The 22426-nt window shown below is 50.5% G+C and overlaps 1 protein-coding gene across 1 annotated transcript in view; it reads left to right on the top strand.

The window, feature by feature from the left end:
• ARID4A (AT-rich interaction domain 4A) overlaps positions 1–16855 on the top strand; it is a 58724-nt gene extending 41869 nt beyond the window's left edge. Inside the window, exons 12-24 of the mRNA XM_038756164.1 lie at positions 2540–2612; positions 3246–3340; positions 3471–3568; positions 3878–4109; positions 4699–4952; positions 7539–7736; positions 8069–8153; positions 8369–8570; positions 10108–11313; positions 11516–11620; positions 13941–14150; positions 14809–14955; positions 15696–16855. Coding sequence (XP_038612092.1) covers positions 2540–2612; positions 3246–3340; positions 3471–3568; positions 3878–4109; positions 4699–4952; positions 7539–7736; positions 8069–8153; positions 8369–8570; positions 10108–11313; positions 11516–11620; positions 13941–14150; positions 14809–14955; positions 15696–15799 — 3009 coding nt within the window. The 3' untranslated portion in view covers positions 15800–16855. The remainder of the gene's footprint in view (positions 1–2539; positions 2613–3245; positions 3341–3470; positions 3569–3877; positions 4110–4698; positions 4953–7538; positions 7737–8068; positions 8154–8368; positions 8571–10107; positions 11314–11515; positions 11621–13940; positions 14151–14808; positions 14956–15695) is intronic.
• The last annotated feature ends 5571 nt before the right edge of the window (positions 16856–22426 follow it).

Raw genomic sequence — 22426 nt, 5'->3', positions numbered from 1 at the left:
TCACACAGCAGACAAGCGGCGGACCTTCTGATTCTCAGGCCCTTGCTCTAACCGCGAGGCCACACTGCTTTTCCCAGCTGCCAGATCCCTGTTTCTGCCAAATCCGTGGTTTCATTAGGTTCGTGGGACTTTGGGCTTGTTTGGTATTCCCTTCCTGTCTCCGTGCATTGATTCCATCCCGACTTGGGCTGGGGCAGACCACCTGATGATGAGCATCAGGTGGTTTGGGCACCTCAGGTTTGAGGAGTCTCGAGACTTTGGCCTCCACTCAACTCTGTGGATGGCAGACAGAAGAACTCTTTGGGTTTAAAGCGTCAAGAAGCCAAAAGGAGAGTTTTTTAGACCGGGAGAAAATGTGCAAGTAGAAACCCCATCTGAGCATCGAGGAGTTTCAGGAAGAAAACTGTATGGCATGTGATGTTCCCACGCTATTTTGACCCTTGAATCATTGTTTCCATCTTTCAGTGTATGTTAGTGAAGCGTTGGAGACGCTTCAGTCATTTTTCCCCCTGATCAGGCAATGTGAGTTTGGAGACTTCATAAGACAGTGGCAAAACCGTAAACTTGAGAATATTTCGAACGAAAAATCAAGCGCTTGGGAAAATCATCTTGCCCGAGGGGCGCGGCATGGCCTAGTGGGTCCTGGGAGCCAGAAGGTCATGGGTTCTAATCCCAGCTCCACCACCTGTCTGCTGTGTGAACGTGGGCAAGTCACTTCACTTCTCTGGGCCTCAGTTCCCTCATCTGTAAAATGGGGATTAAGACTGTGAGCCCCCTGTGTGGGGCAGGGACTGTGTCCAAACCGATTATCTCGTGTCTACCCCAGTGCTTAGAACGGTGCCTGGCACATAGTAAGCGCTTAACAAATACCATAATTATTTTTATGAACTCCCTTAGAAAGCCGAACCTTTTCACGCCTGGGTGTTTTACGTGGACAACCGGACTGGCCATCGGTCCAGAAAAGCCAGTTGGAACTTGGAGGCTCAAGAGAGACAGGGTGGGGAGAAAGACAAGGATTGATTGACAAACGCTTAGTACAGTTCTCTGCACACAGTAAGCGCTCAATAAATACGATTGATTGATTGATTGGAGGGAAAGGGAAGATGCCTACACCTCTGCTGTCTCGCATGTTGTTTAATAGGATTGCCAGGCTGGCGCACTGGGGATGGCCATGGGTGTTGCTCATTTGGTATTGGGCGCCGTTTTTTCAGACTCGGCAGTTGATTTTCCAGCATCATTTCCCTACAGCCCCGGCAATCTAAAATCCCTATCGGCTCTTTCCCTGTCCACAGAACTCTTCGGGGATCAGAACGGGTTTCGGTGTCTGAGGCTGGAAGTTAGCTGCCGCAAACCGCAAGATTACTGTGGTTGTTTAGGCACGGAAACCCTCAGAGTCAAAACAGAAGTTCCATTTCTCTGTAAGACGTAAAAAGTCTCAAGCGGACAGAATATCTGTCGTGCAGATCCGGAGGGCAAGGCGATTCGGTTTTTTTTTTTCTTCAAAATGGGACTTGCCCACTGTTGGGTGGGGACCATATCTATATGTTGCCAACTTGTACTTCCCAAGCGCTTAGTACAGTGCTTGCACACAGTAAGCGCTCAATAAATACGATTGATTGATTGTACTTCCCAAGTGCTTAGTACAGTGCTCTGCACACAGTAAGCACTCAATAAATACGATTGATTGATTGATTGGCTTTGAAATAGGATGTTCCTGTGAAATGGAAACGAACCAAAAGTCAATTCATTCATTCAGTCGAATTTATTGAGCACTTACTGTGTGCAGAGCACTGTACTAAGCGCTTGGGAAGTACAAGTTGGCAACATTTAGAGACGGTCCCTCCCCAACAGTGGGCTCACAGTCTAGAGTCAGTGCCAACTGAAAGAAAAAATCGTCAACTCAAATCCATATACACTCTCCATTTCACCAAAATCAAAATAACAGCAGTCTGAGCACCTTAACGAGAGAGTGACTCGTTCTTCATTGAAATGAAATCATTGAATACTTTTGTAAAATATTTTTTAGAGTGTGCATTTATTTTTGAGTCCTTTTTCTTGGCAGGAGAAACTGTTTGATTTGCTCTTCCGTTAGTTCTGTTCATTCAGAGATGACAACCTCAATTGTGGATAAAATCTGACGTTTGGTAATATTGTGATGGCAAGTGAGAGATTCAAGAGTATGGAAAAGTAACTTTGCCTGGAGACACGAGTCTGTGGGAGTGACAGGTGTCTAAGCTAAAAAAAAACGAAGGCATTTTGAAGAATCAGCAAACAGCACCTGGGTTTCTGGTTCTAGGAACCTTAACGTTGGGGCCACCATGACTACGTAAGGACATTTGTGTGTAACGACGCTTCTCCCTTCAAACCCATGCAAGCCCAGGGTCGGCAGTACTTTTTACGCCTTGTTTCACTTGACCGTCGATGTTCTGGAAGTTTTCTAGTGCCTTCTGACCCCTCTGTAGAAATGGATTGTATTTCATCCTCGGCCTCCCCCCAAGGAAGTCCAGTTTGGTTGACTGTACACTTTTCTCTTTTCCAGCCTGAGGACGAGCCCGACCCTGACGAGAGGGACAACTTCCTCCAACAGCTTTACAAGTTTATGGAAGACAGAGGTAGCGATTTTCATTACCGTTCTAAAGCGAACCGTTCTTGTTCGTGCCCCCTCTCCCCCAGTTTTGCTTCGTATTTTCCTCCTCGTTTTTTCACGGGGTTGTGCCTGAGGTGTCATGTTTTGCACACTCTTGATTCGATTTCAGAAAAAACCCTGAGGCCGGTGTGGCGACTGCTACTTTTAAATTCCCGTTACGAACAAGTTACCGTCTACAGGGCGCTTCTTAAAGATGGGAACCAGATAGATTTTGCCTTCTCCGGGTGGAAATTGTAGAAATGAAACCCCAAGCGTCCTCAGGACTCCCACACCAGTGAATAAAAGGTGTTTCAGCTCTCCGAAAGGAGCAGGAGGGGACCCACCATCCACGATCCAGCTTCCTACGCTTAAAATCAGCCTCGCTCTGGTCTGCTGCCAAGTGCAGAGGGCGATTTTTAGCGTCAGATTCAACGCAGGGGATGGAAGGGATTGGCATGGGTCAGCCCAGCCCGACCCCGTAGCCCTCTAAATCATTTTACCAGCCTCCCACCCCAGTTAGGCGTATTCTGACTTTGTTCCTCCATCCTCTCCGCAAATGCGGGGGGTGACTGTCAGAAATCTAATCAGAATTTCTTTCCTTTTTTCTCGTGGCAATTAGGAACTCCCATCAATAAACCACCAGTGTTGGGCTATAAGGATCTCAATCTCTTCAAACTCTTTAGACTGGTCTATCAACAGGGTGGCTGCGACAGTGTAAGTGTTGCATTGCTTGCTCTAGGAAAGGGGTCTGCGTGATTAAAGCTGCGGTAATGAGGATGTTAGTACGGTGTCCCGTCTGGCCGGCCGTTCGGTTGTTAACAAATGGCGCGCTTTAATTTTTCAGATCGATAGTGGTGCTGTGTGGAAGCAAATTTATATGGACCTCGGCATTCCAATTTTGAATTCAGCTGCTTCCTACAATGTAAAAACCGCTTACAGAAAGTAAGTAGTAGATTTTTTTCAAAGATTGTCTGCTTGTAGGACACGGTTGTTACCCAACGTGAAGTCATTCTGTAATTTTATCTTTTAAACATCGAAGAGAAATTTAAGAGTACCGGGTAATTCCCAGGCATCCTTTGTTTAATCCCAACTCTGCTACTTGTGTGCTGCGTGACTTTGGGCAAGCCACTTCACTTCTCTGTGCCTCAGTTACCTCATCTCTAAAAATGGGAATTAGGACTGTGGGACCAGGACTGTGTCCAGCCCGATTTGCTCGTGTCCACTGACTGTTTCGGAATCTTGTTTGGGCAGGTATCTCTATGGTTTTGAAGAGTATTGCCGCTCGGCAAATATTCAGTTTAGGACCATTCACCATAATGAACCCAGGGTTGTAGAGGAAATTCAGAAGCAAGAGGAATCGATGGATGCAAGTGCAAACGTGGAACCCGAAATGCCTCCAGTGGAAGTAAAAAGTGAAGTCGAAGAAAGCGTCGACTCAAACAGCGAAAGCGAAAGAGAAGAAATTGAACTGAAATCTCCACGAGTAAGTGACGAGAGCTCATCCGGGGTGGGTTTTTCCAGGGATCGCTGGGCTTGACCGGGAAGGGTTAGGAGGCGGAGGGCAGCGGTCTACCCCGGCAGTTCGTTACCCTCCGGAAGTGGAGACGAGCGACTGCTGTGTGAAAGCGAGCGAGGCCAGCTCACGTGGCTACGATCAATCAGACGGTGGTACTTATCGAGTGCTTACTGTGTGCCCAGCACTGTACTGAGTGCTTGGTAGAGGACAATACAGCAGAGTTGGCAGGCACGTCCCCTGCCCTCAACAAGCTTCCAGCCAGGAACGTCATCGTCGTCCGGAGGATTTGTCCTCAGCGCAGTTGGCCGTTTTCATCGTTAGGTTACAGCGTCTCGGCCCCCCCCCCCCCCCGCTCCGAGGTGTCCACCACGACCCCCTCGTTAGAACGGGAAACCAGGAGAGGACCACTTGGCCGAATGAGACCCTTGGCACCGGTTCCGTCAGGTGGGAGCCGGGAAGGGACAGGAGAGATACGAGGTTTCCGCTTTTTGCGGGTACGTTATCCTTTCTCCTCTCAAGGGATGACGACGTGATGACGTTTCTCTTCCTCTGCTAGGGGCGAAGGAGAATTGCTCGAGATGCCACCCCCATCAGAAAGGAAGTGGAAGACGATAGAGCGGAAGACAAAGTGAAGGACAGCAACAAAGAAAATAAAGATGTGGAAGAAGAGACAGCTGAAAATGCGGAGAAGAAGGAAGGCGAGCTGCTCCTGGCAAGAAGAATCACACCAAAGCTCAAAGAGAAGAAAATCAAAAAGCAGGAAGAATCTGACAGGGAGTCGGACGACGAAGACGAGAAGAGGACAGAGAGGTATGTTGAGATTGTTTTTTGTTTGTTTTTTTTTTTTTCTCCGAAAGTGTTGGCCAATAGGAGGAGTATTTATTGGGCGCCCAACGGGTGCAGCACACAGTACTCGGACAGCGGCCGGTGGTCACAGCCCCAGTTTGTTCTCGGGTTCAAGGGACGCTACTCCCTTGTCTTGTAGCGGTGACCGCAGCATTTTCCCCACCCCGGCCCCTCAGGGGGGGTTTCGCAGAGAACAGCCAGGCACGGAGCTGCAGGAAAGCGCCCCGGGCCCACCTGGCCTTTGGAAAGGGAGCCCACAGGAGCCCTGGCTCCAAACCGGAGCACATCATCCCTAGAGGGGTAGTACGGTCTGTGGGGCGGCCCCCGCCTCGGCCGGCTTTCTCTTTTTTCAGGCTGTCGTCGTAGGTGACGTGGCATCCCCGTCCCCCGTCTGTCCTCTCATGCAGCGGAGCCGACCGATAAATCGAGGCCCTCCCTCGTAGCGGTTCAGCCCGTCTCTTCGATGCCCGCCTTCGTTTTCCAGCCTCGCTCCCTGCTGCTCCAAATGGGTAACGGGAAAAGCAAGGTGTTGGGCAGAGGGGCCGGGGCCTCAACAACCTCTCGACATCCAGCCGCCGGCTTATCCTACTTGGCCTGGCTGGTACGACCCAGATTGTCGGGGCCCGGGGGACGCGCGGCCTCGACGGGGAGCCCGGGGGCTCAGAGCACCCCGACCCACGTGGAACTGTAAAGAAAAACCCGTGAAGGAGCGTGACACTTTCTCCCAGCGCCTCTAATCACGGGGTGAACAAGTGTTGACCGGGAGTGAGGTGGAGGTGGTTTGAGCCCCGAGAGGTGTGTGTGGGAGAGCCACGATTAGCTGCGTAGATCCGTGGACTGCTGAAGTGGACTTGGAGCGAAAGATCAGTTCAGTCAGGAAAGGGAGGAGAACTGTTTGGAGAGAAAAACTGAGGAAAGACTGACTGAGACAAGGCCTCTAGTTGCTGAGCCCGCGGGAGGCAGCCGTGCGCTTTCTAGCTTCCCGCAGCCTGGCTTCCTCTTCTCGTTCCGTCCGGAAACCAGGGGGCCGGGCCGCTGTCCACTTGCCCCGCAGGTCTCTGACCGGCCCAGGAAACCTCACTAACCTTTCCCCTCTTCTCCTCCCGCCTCCCCCCCTTTCCCAACCACAGGTCCACCCCGCCAGGGATGGGGCAGCCTGTTGGCCCGGCCAGGTCCCCGGCTTCAGGGACCATGAGCCCCTACGGGTCTTTTCACAGCTTGTCAGGTAGTATTGGGGAGCTGCATGCAGTTCTTTCCAGCTGGGGAGGAGCGACTGGCCCCGCTGAAGGTCGGAGGGATCGGTCTTTTCTCCTCCCGCCCCGTCTCAGCCCACGGCCGCTCCGGGGAGGCCGTCAGCTGAGGCGGGAGGACCGCTCCCTCCGACCGAGCCTTTCGGGCCACCTCAGAGATGGACCCCCCGCCACTGAGCTAAGCTCTCTTTCCCTCTCCCCTGCGGGGTGGAAAACCAGGGCTCCACCGTAGCGGCCTTGTTGTCACGGCAGGAACCGCTCAGCGCCTCGGCGTCCCGTGGGCTCTCACTCCTCCTCGTCATCCCGGATGGAGTGGATGTCGTCGGCGAACCGGGGCGACGTGGTGGCAGCCCCTTGGGGTCACCACGCTCAGAGAGGTCCCTGGCCGGCCAGCAGCTGTTGCGGCCTGCCACTGAGGCCGGAAGGATGCCAGCTGCTGTGAGGCGTTCTCCCCCTCGGGCGTCCCCCACGCGTGCCGAGGCGTGGGCTGGCACTCGGACAGGCTCCGTTGAGGCCGCGAGCAACCCCTAATGGTCCGCGAACCGCCGTATCCCATCTGGCCAGGCGGTTGTCCCCGTGAGAAGCAGCGTGGCTCAGTGGAAAGAGCCCGGGCTTTGGAGTCAGAGGTCGTGGGTTCAAATCCCGGCTCCGCCAGTTGTCGGCTGGGTGACTTGGGGCAAGTTACTTCACTTCTCTGGGCCTCATTTCCCTCATCTGGAAAATGGGGATTAAGACTGAGCCCCACGTGGGACAACCTGATCAACTTGTATCCTCCCCAGTGCATAGAACTGCACTGGGGAACAAATAGCATCATTATTAAGAGCCTGGCCGTTTTCCTTTTATTACTCCATTTTTTAAAATGAGATTTGGTAAGCGCTTACTGTGTGCCAGCCACTGTACTGAGCACTGGGATAGATACAAGATAATGGACACCAGCCCTTCAGTGCATCCCGGTATGTTATCACCCAATTGGCTGGTCTGTTGCTAATGCACATCTCTTCGGTGCCCTTATTCGGTTGACGCTGTTTTTTCTGTCGAACATCAGCTCATAAAGGGCGCTCTTCCTTCTCCTCCTTCCCACCATCATAATAATAAGAATCCTAATAATAATGGTGGTACATGTTCAGCACTTAGTCATCCGCCTTTCCCGCTCTCTTCTCTTCCTCCTTTCCTCTCCTTGCCCCCCACGCCCCGCATCATGTCTGAAAGGTAATATGGATTTTCCCCTTGGATTGTCTTAGCACGTGCTCTTTTAGCTTGTCAAACGTTGCCTCACTCTCGCTGTCATAATTCGCTGCAGGGAGGAAACCGAAAACAAAGGAGAATCCGAAGGAGAGGAAGATGAGTCAGACACGGAACCCTGCCTAACAGGAACCAAAGTGAAAGTAAAGTATGGACGTGGAAAAACCCAAAAAATCTATGAAGCCAGCATTAAGAGTACCGAAATTGATGACGGCGAGGTTCTTTACTTAGTGCATTACTACGGATGGAATGTCAGGTGAGCAGGAAAAGACTTGCCTGTGAGAATTCCGCTATGTAACTAACACGCGTCATTTTTAATGGAAAAAAATGAATGAAAAGAATGAAAAAAAATTCACAGCCTAGCGAATCTCTGGCTGTGAGGCAGTGTTCACATCGCGGCCTACGGAAGCTCCCGTAGTAGCTCCTGGCAGTAAGTGTAGGCTTTGCTTCACCACGTTTCCGCCCACAAACATGGCAGGGAAAGATTTTTAAGCACCTGCCCCCCGAATGTATGCCATCCAGTCTCCTCTCCTTGAAGAAAGGTGCACATTTATCCTAAATCCCTCTGGTGTTTGTTTATTTTGAAAGGTACGATGAATGGGTGAAAGCAGACAGGATAATATGGCCTTTGGAGAAAGGTGGACCAAAGAGGAAACAGAAGAAAAAAGCCAAGGTGATACTTTGTCGATCAGCTAGACACATGTAGGGTGACTTTTGCTATCCAGGGAATGGTTCCGTAAAGACCTGTATGGGGGGGTGGTCTTTCTCAAGAGATGGTGTTCAATGGGGGCACGTGACTGAATGGGGGAGGACTAGGATGGGACGGGTCCTTTGGTCATTCCAAATTTCCGACCGACGTTTTCGGTTTGCTTGGTTTTTGTCACGCAGAACAAAGATGACAGTGAAAAAGAGGAGAAGAAAGACGAGGAGAGACAGAAGTCAAAACGGGGCCGTCCCCCTTTGAAATCCACCCTCCCTTCGAACGTGTCCTGTGGTTTCCCCAAGCCCCCGAGCGGCGAGGGCAAGCCGGGCGCCAGGAATGTTCGGAGCAGCTTGCCGGACAGCTCGCCCCTGTCCAACGGAGTGGAAGGTGCGGGGTTCTCATGGCTATCTCTCCCTTCACTCCCCATCTCCCTTCCTTCTCTCCCTTCCCTCCCCCTCGCCCTCCCTTCACTTCCTCTAGTTGACCACCACACGAGGGCTCAAATCTTGGTTTTTCAGATTTCATGAGAAACGGCTCCATTTTCTGCCCCAGCAGCTTGAAAAAACTCATTTGGGGGAGTTTTTCAGTTTATTGTTATTAATAATAATCAGTAATGATGATGGTGATAGTGATAATATTTAAGTGCCTTTTGCGTGCCAAGCATTCTACCTAGTGCTAGAGTAGATACAATAATAATAATAATAATGATAATGGCATTTATTAAGCACTTACTACGCGCAAAGCACTTTTCTAAGCGTTGAGCACTGTTCTAAGCGCTGAGCATTTATTCAGCGCTTACTATGTGCAAAGTACTGTTCTAAGCACTGGGGAGGTTACAAGGTGATCAAGTTGTCCCATGGTGAGGTCGCAGTCTTAATCCCCCATTTTACATATGAGGTAACTGAGGCACAGAGAAGTGACTTGCCACACAGCTGACAATTGGCAGAGCCAGGATTTGAACCCATGACCTCTGACTCCAAAGCCCGGGCTCTTTCCACTGAGCCACGCTGCTTCTCCAGAGCAGGTCAGACACAGTCCCTGTCCCCAACGGGCCTCACCTAAGTAGGAGGGAGAACAGACCCTGAATCCCCATTTTCCCGATGAGGAAACCGAGGCACAGAGAAGTCCACTGACTTCAGACAAGTGGCAGAGCCGGGATTAGAACTCAGGTCCTTGGGCTTCCAGGCCTGTGCTCTTTCCGCCAAGCCACACAACTTAAACTTAGAGACGGTTTAATATAAGAACTCATCCAAGGCAGACGGAAGAGGCGGTTCAGGAGCATCGGATTCTGGTAGATGATGAGGCGCGTGCCTCATTTTCTCAAAATGAGCTAGAGCCAATTTTCGGGGGGGTGTTCAGGGTTAGCTGTCTGAGTATTTTCACAGCCTGGGAGACGAGAGTCCTCAAAAGTAGGGTCCAGTAGGTGAGGTAGGACCGGCTTGTCTGCAGGTTTTCCTATCTCCCTTTCCCGTTCCCATCTTGCCTCCCTCCATTTTCACTGTTACCCTATTTTCCCACAAATTTCTCTAGTGCTTGCTGTGTGCAAAGCAATCTAGTAGGGGTGAAAGCATGATCATTAAAGTTGTCCTTATTGTCTCCTCCCTCTCCATAAAAAGAGTCTCCTTAAGACGAACCAGAACTTGAGAGACGGAGAGATTAGGAATTCTAACCCAAGGAGGATTTTGCTAGCAAATCGGGATCTGAAAATTGCAAAAGTAACTGTAGTTATCAAATCGAACGTATGGGTTCTTTTCTGCATTTGGTTGTAATAGCAAAATGACTTCAGCTTTGGGAAGGCTTGACTTCTGTAGTTAAATGAACTGCATTCTACGTGACTGATGATATCCTGTTTGAGTGGGGGAAACAAAAAATCACAACCTTCAAGCCTGTTATGTGTCATGTTTTCCCTTTTCCCTCCTTTCAGACTCTGGCTCATCCGATAGTGAAGTAGAAGACCCTTCTGAAAAGAATTTGTTGAATGAAGAACTTTCTCCAGAAACTTCGGAAGACCCGGAGAAGAGCGAAAAGCTAACGGATGACAAATCGGATGAGGAAAACCCAAAGATCCCCGAGGGGTTGAACGAAGGCGACGGGCCCCGAGGGCAGGAGCCCTCAGAAGCGTTGAAATCGGAAGTTGAAGAAAGCGAACAGATAGGACAGGTATTAGGAAGCCAAACCGAACAAGCAGAAGAGGGGAAGAGGGAGTCGGAAAAGTCTCCGAAAGGCAAAGGGAGGAGAAGCAAGCCAAAGCAAGACCCTTCTTTGGAAACGACGAGGGATTCTCCCACGGGCCCAGAAGATTGTCGAACTGAACCTCAGGTGGACTTCCCAGGCCTAGAGCTTTCGGCGTTGGAACGGAGAGAGTCTCCCTCGGCTCCCGAAGACGAATCAGACCCGTGTTCCAAAGAGAAGAAAGCGAAGAGGAAGCTGCCGGGGCAGTCGTCGCCCGAGAAGAAAGCGCGACTCGACAGTGAAACGGAAGTACCGGACATCGTGTCCGAAGAGACGCCCGGCCGGCGTCCCGGCGCCAAGGAGAGCCACGGCCCGCGGGCTGGGGAGCGGCTCGAACCCGAAAACGAGGAGATGCCGTCGTTGACGGCCGAATCCAACCAACTCGGGCAGGTGGTTCCCGTGCGGCCCGCCGAGAGTCCGGCGGAGGGGGTGGGAAACGCACCACTGAAGGAGGAGGAGGAGGGCGAGGCGGGCGAACGGGGGAAGGAGGGGGAAGGGCTGAAGGAGGAGGAGGAGGAGGAGGGCGACACGATGCCTCTGATCGGACCCGAAACCCTGGTCTGCCACGAAGTCGATCTGGACGACCTGGACGAGAAGGAGAAGAGCAGCGGCGAGGATTCGGCCCTGGAGAAATCCGACCCCAGCCCTCTGGCCTCCAACCCCCCCGCCCTCCCTCCGGCCTTGCCGCCTCACTTCTCGGCGGCTTCGCCCCTGACCCTCAGCCAGGACGAGTCGCGGAGCGTGAAGAGCGAGAGCGACCTGACCGTCGAGGTGGACAGCGTGGCCGAGGAGTCGCAGGAAGGCCCCTGTGAGGGCCAGCCGGCCAACGGGCTGGAGGCCGTCACCACCCCAACCAGCTGCAGCGGGATCGTGCCGGAGAAAGAGAGCCGGGACAAGGGTAAGCGGCCGCTTGGGGAGCGTAAACGTCCGGTCTCGGGCCTGATCCGACGTTAAATCTTCTGGGAACGATCCGGGAACTGCTCCCTCTCACTGGCATCTGTCTTTCGGGAGGGCCTCGATGATTTAAAAAAAATAAATAAGGCTAGAATAACCACAGAACGGAGGTGACCGTTTCATCGACGCCTTTCCCTCTGTTTCAGGCCAAAAAAGGCAGAGCGAAGGAAACAGTGGATCGACGGCGAAGAAACAAAAGCGTACCCCAAAGCGAACGAGTACTGTAACCAAAAATGAAAAGAACGGGACAGGTATGTTCTGTTGGCCTTTGTATAATCAGAATCGGCGGCAGTTATGATGATGGTATTTGTTAGGCGCTTACTGTGTGCCAGGCACCGTTCTAAGCACTGAGGGAGATAATAATAATAATAATAATTTTGGTATTTGTTAAGCGCTTACTATGTGCAAAGCACTGTTCTAAGCGCTGGGGAGGATACAAGGTGATCAGGTTGTCCCCTGTGGGGCTCACAGTCTTCATCCCCATTTTCCAGATGAGGTAACTGAGGCCCAGAGAAGTGAAGTGACTTGCCCAAAGTCACACAGCTGACACTGGGCGGGGCGGGATTTGAACCCATGACCTCCGACTCCAAAGCCCGGGCTCTTTTCCACTGAGCCACGCTGCTTCTCGATACAAGTCAAGTCAAGAGATACAAGTCAATCCATTTTGTCGCAGTCCCTCTCCCACACGGGGCTCACAGTCTCAATCCCCCTTCTTCAGATGAGGTAGCTGAGGCACAGAGAAGTGAAGTGACTTGCCCAGGGTCACCCGGCAGACTCGCGGCGGAGCTGGGATTAGAACCCAGGTCTTTCTGGTTCCCAGGCCCGTGCTCTCTCCAGTAAGCCGTCCTGCTGCCCCAGTGAGCGCTTACTGTGTGCAGAACACAGTAGCTCTGGAGGAAGGTCTTGGGAGAGTCCAGTACAACAGAGTTGGGTGATGTAATAATAATAATAATGGCATTTATTAAGCGCTTACTATGTGCAAAGCACTGTTCTAAGGGCTGGGGGAGTTACAAGGTGATCAGGTTGTCCCACATGGGGCTCACAGTCCTAATCCCCCATTTTACAGATGAGGTAACTGAGGCTTAGAGAAGTGAAGTGACTTGCCCAAGGTCACACAGCAGACATGTGGGGGAGTCGGGATTCGAACCCATGACCCCGGTCCCTCTGACTCCCATTCTCATGCTGTATCCATTGGGCCGTACTGCGTCCCTAATTCACCGTGTCTGCGACTCCCCAACAATGAGGAGCCTCCACGTGGTCTTGAACCCAAAGATCATCATCAATCGTATTTATTGAGCGCTTACTGTGTGCAGAGCACTGTACTAAGCGCTTGATAATGTTGGCATTTGTTAAGCGCTTACTATGTGCAAAGCACTGTTCTAAGCGCTGGGGGGATACTAAGTGATCAGGTTGTCCCACGTGGGGCTCTCAGTCTTAGTCCCATTTTACAGGTGAGGTAACTGAGGCTCAGAGAAGTTAAGTGACTTGCCCAAGGTCACACAGCACACGTGGCGGAGCCGGGATTCGAACCCATGACCTCTGACTCCAAAGCCCATGCCCTTTCCACTGAGCCACGCTGCTTCTCTAAGATCAATCCATCAGTGGTGTTTATTGAGCTCTTACTGTGTGCAGAGCGCTGTACTAAGCCCTTGGGAGAGAGGCAGTGTGGCCTAGTGGAAAGAACATGGGCTTCAGAGTCAGAGGACCTGAGTTCCGATCCTGCCTCCGCCACACGTCTGCTGGGCCTCGTGTGGGACAGCGACTGTGTCCAACCTGATTTACTTGTATCTACCCTAGGGCTTAGAACAGTGCTTGGCACATAGTAAGCGCTTAACAAGTGCCATAATTTCTATATCTGTAGCTCTCTCTCTCTCTCTCTCCCCCCTATATATATATATATTTACATACAATGGAGTCGGTAGACACGATCCAAAGATTGAATCGCCCAAACTCAGTCAGGCCAAAGCCCGTTTTCCAGGCCCCTCCGTCCCCGTCGACGCCTTCTGTTAGAGAAGCAGCGTGGCTCAGTAGGAAAGGGCCTGGGCTTTGGAGTCAGAGGTCGTGGGTTCAAATCCCGCCTCCGCCAATTGTCAGCTGTGTGACTTTGGGCAAGTCACTTCATCATCAATCGTATTTACTGAGCGCTTACTGTGTGCAGACCACTGTACTAAGCGCTTGGGAAGTACAAATTGGCAACATATAGAGACAGTCCCTGCCCAACAGTGGGCTCACAGTCTGAAAGGGGGAGACAGAGAACAAAACCAAGCATACTAACAAAATAAAATAAATAGAATAGATATGTACAAGTAAAATAAATAAACAGAGTAATAAATATGTACAAACATATATACAGGATATATACATATATACTTCACTTCTCTGGGCCTCAGTTACCTCATCTGTAAAATGGGGACTGAGACTGTGAGCCCCATGAGGTACAACCTGATAATCTTGTAGCCTCCCCAGCGCTTAGAACAGTGCTTTGCACATAGTAAGCGCTTAATAAATGCCATTATTATTATTATTATTCTGTTGCGTGCTGTCCCGTTGAACCTCCTCCTCTTCCTCCAGGGCAGAGCAGCGACAGTGAAGACCTTTCCGTCCTGGACGGTTCCAGCAAATGTACGCCGGTAAAACACATCAGCGTGTCCAAGCCGCAGAAGCTCGCCCGATCTCCCGCAAGAATGCTGTCACCGCACATCAAAGACGGAGAGAAGGACAAGCATAGGGAAAAGCACCAAAACTCATCCCCCAGGGCCTACAAATGGAGCTTCCAGCTAAGTAAGAAGCCTGTGAAAGACGTTTTTGACAGACCGTGCAGTATAAGTTTGCGTTCAAGGAGTTGGCTCTCTCCCACGGACCTTTGTTATCATCATCGTCATCATCAATCGTATTTATTGAGCGCTTACTATGTGCAGAGCACTGTACTACGCACTTGGGAAGTGCAAATTGGCAACATATAGAGACAGTCCCTACCCAACAGTGGGCTCACAGTCTAAAAGCGTCTTAATATAGCAAGTGTCTTGTTATATTAAGACACTTGTATATTAAGACACCTGTATATATGTATATATTTATTACTCTATTTATTTATTTATTTATTTATTTATTTATTTTACTTGTACATTTCTATCCTATTTATTTTATTCTGTTGGTATGTTTGGTTCTGTTCTCTGTCTCCCCCTTTTAGACTGTGAGCCCACTGTTGGGTAGGGACTGCCTCTGTGTGTTGCCAATTTGTACTTCCCAAGCGCTTAGTACAGTGCTCTGCACATAGTAAGCGCTCAGTAAATACGATTGATTGATTGATTGATTGATATTAAGTCTGCTCGGGAATCCGGCACGTGCCGTCTCAGATGCTGTGAATTTAACTTTTGACAGAAGTGCCTTTCTTGGCTTCAGGGGAAACAATAAATTTGCCCTTTTCCCGTTTCTCCAGATGAATTAGACAACATGAACAGTACCGAGAGAATCTCCTTTCTACAAGAAAAGCTTCAAGAAATCAGAAAGTACTACATGTCCTTGAAGTCGGAAGTAGCAACCATCGACAGGAGGAGAAAACGATTAAAAAAGAAGGATCGAGAAGGTAATCCACATTAAATTCTCAGCTTCCATTTGAGCCAGTAGTCTCTTCCCGTCTAACCTTTTCCCGGAGCTGCTAACACGAATCCAGACTTCCCAGTGGGTTTCCCATTCCGTCCCCATCTGTTTTCGGCTGGCAGGGGAGGGGGCGGCTAATAAGCGGTGAGACTTCCAGAGGGTGCAGCGAGAGGCATCGAGGCACTGGCGAGAGGACTGAGACTTGGGCAGACCCGAGCCCAGAGAGGAGATGGCGTCTCCCCATAGCCGCAGGGAGATGGATCTCGAGTCATTGGATCCGCTTGGCGTCGGCGTCCAGGGGCGCGCGTTGAGAGGCCTGGCAAGCGGCGGCGTGGCCCTGAGGCGCTTGGTCCGTCGGTCGATTGTGTTTTTAGCGCTTACTGTGTGCAGAACGCTGTACTGAGCGCTCTCGGGAGGGTACAGTCTAACGATAGACACATTCCCTGTCTACACCCGGCCCCGGCTAGGTTCCCGATGAGAGGGACCTCTAGCCAAAAGAACGTAGGTTAATCACCAGCCCCGGCGAAGCACGCGCTCAGTGAAATGCATTGGGTGGCGGAGTGGGAGGGGGCATCTCCGGGTGTCCCCGGGGCACGCCCCCAACTCCCGGCGGGTACCCTGGGGCCCACCGGAGCGGCAGCCGCGAGCCCCGCTCAGCCGGCTCCGAGCGGTCGTCCGCCGCCCCCGGGCCCTGACGCGCCCCTCCCTCCCCGTCCGCCCCCACAGTGTCGCACCCAGGAGCGTCAATGTCGTCGGCTTCCTCGGACACCGGGATGAGCCCGTCGTCGTCGTCCCCGCCCCAGAACGTGCTCGCGGTGGAGTGCAGGTGATACCCCCTCCGCCGCCCTTCCCAGCAACTCGCTGCCACGGACGTTAGGACTGAGACCCCGAAACCCCCGAGAGCGCTCGACCGGCGGGACCCTGCCAAGGTTCTCCTGGCCGACTCTTCCCCCGCCACCCCGCTGGATTGTCCGTCTCCCACCGTCCCTCCTCCCCGTCCCCTTTGCAAAAAAAAAAAAGAAGGTCCACGATATTGAAGGTTCGGCGGTCGGCCCCTTCTGCCACCCCCTTCTCTCCCACTCCCCGAGGATTTCCGTTCGTCTCTCGTTGATACAGAGAAAGGGCACTTAACAAATCTGAAACGTTCCGCCTAACAAAGCTTTCCGGGGTTTTGTAGAAATCGCAGAAAAGCAAGTGCACCACCAAAAAATACTCTCCGTCTGAGCAGCCCCTGCTGCACTTCAACCGACTGGGTTTCCCACCCTTGGGGAGGAGGGCTCCTGCTGTGTGGGTATTTTCTTTTTCATTCCTCTCTTTGGTTGCTTTTGTTTTGTTTTATTTCTTCGTTCGTGGAAGCACTTGCCATACCGAACTGCCAAAGTCGACGTTCAGCGGCGTGCCCGGTCTTCAAGGTGTAAATGGGACAAAATAAATTGTGAAAGGAAGCGTAGTTTACTGAAAACTACCGTCGTGACGAGTCTTCCACTTTTTATAGGATTTTGGAGCACACAATTATGCAAAATATTTTAATGTTTATTAATGTTTACAGTGGAATTGTGAATAAGTTTTCAGTGGACTATCTTATCCCTTGACAAAAATATTTTGTCTTTTTTCTATGTAATTTCAGAGTTTTTATTTTGTTACAAAAAGACAAAAATGAAATATATAACAACGATGAAGTTATTTAACAAGATTTCTAAAGCTGAAAAATTTTGTGTAAAATAAGGTATTATCTTGCAACTTGGTAAATATATTTATTCAGACATTGGATGTTGTATTTTTATGTATTTTTTAAGATACGAATAAAATGGAAGAAAAAAAAATCAACAAGAACACTCTAGGTTAGTTCACTCTTTCGACGGACCGTAACTCGCAGCTCCAGCTCCGACAGGAGGCGGGATCCAGGAGCCTGAATAACAATATTAATAATAATAATGATGGTATTTGTTAAGCGCCTACTGTGTGCCAAGCACTGTTCCAAGCGCTGGGGGAGATACAAGGTAATCAGGTTGTCCCGCGTAGGGCTCAGAGCCTTAATCGCCGTTTTACAGATGGGGTAACTGAGGCACAGGGAAGCGAAGTGACTTGTCCAAAGTCACACAGCTGATAAGTGGCGGAGCTGGGGTTAGAATTAGAACCCACGACCTCTGGCTCCAAAGCCCGGGCTCTTTCCACGAAAACACGCCGCTTCTCAAAAAAGTAACACCACCGTCCTTGGAGGCCCACCCCAGGTCGTCCTTCCCCCGTCCCCGACCCGGTGACCGAGAGCGGGCGACTGGACCGAAACAGTCGGTGGGGTCTTAGGTCAGAAACTCGGGCAGCTCTTACAGTACGTGCCCCCGTTGCAGGGGCAATAATCCCCCCCGGGTGCCCGGAAGATGTTCGGTCCCGGTTTTTTCCCGTTCCCTATCCCGCCGAATGGATCCATATCTCCCGGAGTTGAGAGGCAACAAGAAAGTAGAGCAACTTCCGTGGGCCCGGTCTGTGAACCGCCCCACGGACTAACTGCTGCGTTCTGTAAATGACCGTCCCCGAACCGTGTATTTAAAAACCGTTTGCATATACATTATGTAAAAAAGTAATTTTTTTAATCGAATTTTAAAAAAATTCCTGTTTGTCCATTGGCCAGGGGTTGGGGAAGAGCCCTTTTTCTGTGTTTCCTAGGCTGTAATCATAACGTGGAGGCTGGAGTCTCTCCATCGGGAGACTGTGAGCCCACTGTTGGGTAGGGACTGTCTCTATATGTTGCCAATTTGTACTTCCCAAGCGCTTAGTACAGTGCTCTGCACATGGTAAGCGCTCAATAAATACGATTGATGATGATGATGATTCACAGCGGCCAGAGGTCAGAGCTGAACACTAGTGAGGGGGTAGCGCTACTAAAATCGATGTTTCTTGAATTTTCCTTTTGCCACCTTGTGAACTTGTGATTCCGATTTCACGGAGAATTAAAAGCAAAAAAGGCCTCTCGGGAAATGCACTTTTTCTGTCTTTTCTCAAGCGAAGCAGAAGTAGCATCCGATTGTAAAGTGGAAGCGGAGCTCAGCGGGCAGGATGAATAAAGGCCGTGTTATGAACGGAGGCTTTAGGTTCTCAGTTTTCATTTAAACGACTGCCGGGGTTTCCAGTGCCGTGAAATCCGCAGCTGGGAAAATCGAGCCGAGGGCCAGGCGGGCCGCCGGGGTGGCCGTTCTTCCTTGATGGATGTTGAAGCCCGGACCACCCCGGCCGCACCGGTGGACGCCATCTCCGTGCCGAGGGCCGATGTCCATCCTGTTTCCTCTTCTTTGTTCCTTAGACTACAACTGAACAACAGAGAAGCAGCGTGGCCTAGTGGAAAGAGCCCGGGCTTGGGAGTCGGAGGTCGGGGGCTCTAATCCTGGCTCCGCCGCTCATTAATAATAATAATAATGATGGCATTTATTAAGCGCTTACTATGTGCAAAGCGCTAGGGAGGTTACAAGGTGATCAGGTTGTCCCCCGGGGGGCTCACGGCCTTCACCCCCATTTTACAGGTGAGGTCACTGAGGCCCAGAGAAGTGAAGTGACTTGCCCGAAGTCACACAGCTGACAGTTGGCGGAGCCGGGATTCGAACCCATGATTTCGGACTCCAAAGCCCGGGCTCTTTCCACTGAGCCAGGCTGTGTGACCTTAACTTCTCTAGGCCTCAGTGACCTTGTGCCTATCTATTCTATTTATTTTATTTTGTTAGTATGTTTGGTTTTGTTCTCTGTCACCCCCTTCTAGACTGTGAGCCCACTGTTGGGTAGGGACTGTCTCTAGATGTTGCCAGCTTGGACTTCCCAAGCGCTTAGTACAGTGCTCTGCACACAGTAAGCGCTCAATAAATACGATTGATTGATTGATTGACCTCATCTGTAAAATGGGGATTAAGACTGTGAGCCCCCCCCTTGGTACAACCTGATCACCTTGTAACCTTCCCAGCTTTTAGAACAGTGCTTTGCACATAGTAAGCGCTTAATAAATGCCATCATTATTATTATTATTTTTATCTGTGAAATGGAGATTGACTGTGAGCCCCACGTGGGACAACCTACCTGTCTACCCCAGCGCTTAGAACAGTGCACATAGTAAGCGCTTAACAAATATCATATCATCATCATCTTATAGGCCCATCCCTCTCCTCCTCAAAGAGGAAAGAACACTTTCCTGTCCTTGAAGATGGAAATTGTCGCTCCATTGCTGTTTCCTTCTCCGCTCCAGAAAACCCGAGTCTTTCTGCCTTAACAGTTGTCGAGCGACACCGACGACGACGGTCCTAACGAAATCTGGTCAGCCCTGGCAAGGGCCAGGGGCGTCTTCTTCTACCTCTCGTGATTCACGCTCCCGCGGCTGGGACCTACCCTAGTTTGGGACCAGATTTTGTTCTCATTCCTAATGGTGCGACGGTGTTCCTAACACTGCTACCTCTCTTCCTCCCTTCAAAGCCCTACTGAGAGCTCACCTCCTCCAAGAGGCCTTCCCAGACTGAGCCCCTTTTTTCCTCTCCTCCTCCCCATCCCCCCTGCCCTACCTCCTTCCTCTCCCCACAGCACCTGTATGTATGTTTGTACAGATTTATTACTCTACTATTCTATTTATTTTGTTAATGATGTGCATTTAGCTTTAATTCTATTTGTTCTGATGCCTTGACGCCTGTCTCCATGTTTTGTTGTCTGTCTCCCCCTTCTAGACTGTGAGCCCGTTGTTGGGTAGGGACCGTCTCTATATGTTGCCGACTTGTACTTCCCAAGCGCTTAGTCCAGTGCTCTGCACACAGTAAGCGCTCAATAAATACGATTGAATGAATTGCTGCCCACTTCTAGCCAACGGCGCTTGCCCACTTTTCTGGGCCCCGAAGCCCTGGCCCCGCTTGAATTTCTTCCTCCTTTCAAAGGACTACTATTCAGCGTGGCTCAGTGGAAAGAGCCCGGGCTTGGGAGTCAGAGGTCATGGGTTCTAATCCCGGCTCCCCCCCATGTCTGCTGTGTGCAGACCTTGGGCAAGTCACTTAACTTCTCTGAGCCTGTTACCTCATCTGTAAAATGGGGATGAAGACTGTGAGCCTCACGCGGGACATCATGATCACCTTGTATCCCCCCCAGCGCTTAGAACAGTGCTTTCACATAGTAAGCGCTTAACAAATACCATCATTATTATTATTATTCCCATCAATCAATCGATAGCATCGACTGAGCACCAAGTGGGTGCAGAGATTGAGAGAGTCCCGGAGTCTCGGGATGAAGCTGGTCCGCTGCTCCCGACAGGAGACTTCTTCATCCTCGTTTCATCCACCCTTCGGGCCTCTCTACGCACAGAAGACACCAAGATGAATTCTACTTTTAGACTGTGAGCCCACTCTTTTAGACTGTGAGCCCACTGTTGGGTAGGGACCGTCTCTATATGTTGCCAATTTGGACTTCCCAAGCGCTTAGTACAGTGCTCTGCACACAGTAAGCGCTCAATAAATACGATTGATGATGATGATGATGATGATACTTTCCCAGCTCGTCAGTGAAGAGGTCGTGCGGACGGACGCCAGAGCCTTCCTCAAATCTAGAGAGGGATTTACTGCTTTCCCGGGACCCAACTGGGCCTTTCACTGTCAAGAGGAGGAGACCCGAATCGGCCCGATCTGCTCTTCACAAAATAATGTGAGTCGCTTTTTGCGTTTCTTGTTTTCCTCCGAGTGGTTGAAAATGAAATGTTCCGTGTTCTTCTCAAGCAGGTTGTTAAGCTGACTGGGCTCAACTTTACTATATTTTCGTTTCATGGCATTCATATCATCAATAAATACGATTGATGATGATGATGATGATGATGGCATTCAAGCGCTTATTAGTCTGTGTCTTCCTATCCTTATGTTCTTCCCCCCCCCCCCATCTGTAATTTATTTTAATATCATTCTTCCCCTGTAGATTGTAGGCTCCCCAAAGGCAGGGATCACATCTACCAACTCTGTTACATTGTACTTTCCCAAACAGTACAGCGCTCTGCACTTAGGAAGGGCTCAATAAATACCCTTGATTAATTGAATTAATAAATAAAAATCCGTGCTCTCAAGGAGCTTAGTCTCGATGTTGCCTCTGGGCGCTGTAGGCCTTTTGGTGCATTTTTGGTATCATAATAATGATGGTGTTTGTTAAGCGCTTACTATATGCCAAGCACTGTTATAAGCGCTGGGGTAAATTCATTCAATCATATTTATTGAGCGCTTACTGTGTGCAGAGCAAATCAGGTTGGACTCGGTCCCTGTCCTACATAATATAATATATAATATAATATTATTTGTTAATAATAATAATAATAATTGGCATTTGTTAAGCGCTTGCTATGTGCAAAGCACTGTTCTAAGCGCTGGGGAGGACACGGGGTGATCAGGTTGTCCCACGTGGGGCTCACGGTCTTAATCCCCATTTTACAGATGAGGTAACTGAGGCCCAGAGAAGTTAAGTGACTTGCCCAAGATCACACAGCAGACATGTGGTGGAGTCAGGATTCGAACCCATGACCTCTGACTCCAAAGCCCGGGCTCTTTCCACTGAGCCACGCTGCTTCGTTAAACGCCTTCTATGTGCCAAGCACTGTTCTAAGCGCTGGGATAGATACAATAATAATAATAATGGCATTTATTAAGCGCTTACTATGTGCAAAGCCCTATTCTAAGCGCTAAGCACTGTTCTAAGCGCCAGGATACAAGGGAATCAGGTTGTCCCACGTGGGACTCACAGTCTTCATCCCCATTTTACAGATGAGGTCACTGAGGCCCAGAGACGTGAAGACGGATGAGGTCACTGAGGCCCAGAGAAGTGAAGTGACTTGCCTAAAGTCACACAGCAGACAAGTGGCGGAGCTGGGATTAGAACCCACGACCTCTGGCTCCCAAGTCCGGGCTCTTTCCACTGAGCCACGCTGCTTCACATGGGGCTCACAGTCTCAATCCCCATTTTTACAGAGGCAACGGAGGCCCAGAGAAGTGACTTAATAATAATAATAATAATTCAAGTGCTTAGTACAGTGCTCTGCACACAGTAAGCACTCAATAAATACGATTGAATGAATGGATGAATAACAATGGTATTTGTTAAGCGCTTATGATGTGCCAAGCACTGTTCTAAGCATTAGGGGTAGATACGCGGGGCTTCACAGTCTTAACCCCCATGAAGCAGCGTGGCTCAGTGGAAAAGAGCCCGGGCTTTGGAGCCAGAGGTCATGGGTTCAAATTCCGACTCCGCCACGTCTGCTGTGACATTGGGCAAGTCACTTAAGTTCTCTGAGCCTCAGTTACCTCATCTGGAAAATGGGGATTAAGACTGTGAGCCCTACATGGGACAACCCGATCACCTTATATTCCCCCCAGCGCTTAGAACAGACTGTGAGCCCACTGTTGGGTAGAGACTGTTCTTTAGATGTTGCCTACTTGTACTTCCCAAGCGCTTAGTCCCGTGCTTTGCAC

This window comes from Tachyglossus aculeatus, chromosome 14, assembly GCF_015852505.1.
Source record: "Tachyglossus aculeatus isolate mTacAcu1 chromosome 14, mTacAcu1.pri, whole genome shotgun sequence".
Classification (NCBI taxonomy): Eukaryota; Metazoa; Chordata; class Mammalia; order Monotremata; family Tachyglossidae; genus Tachyglossus; species Tachyglossus aculeatus.
Note: the sequence above shows the minus strand (reverse complement) of the source record. Positions and strands in the feature narration are given on the sequence as shown.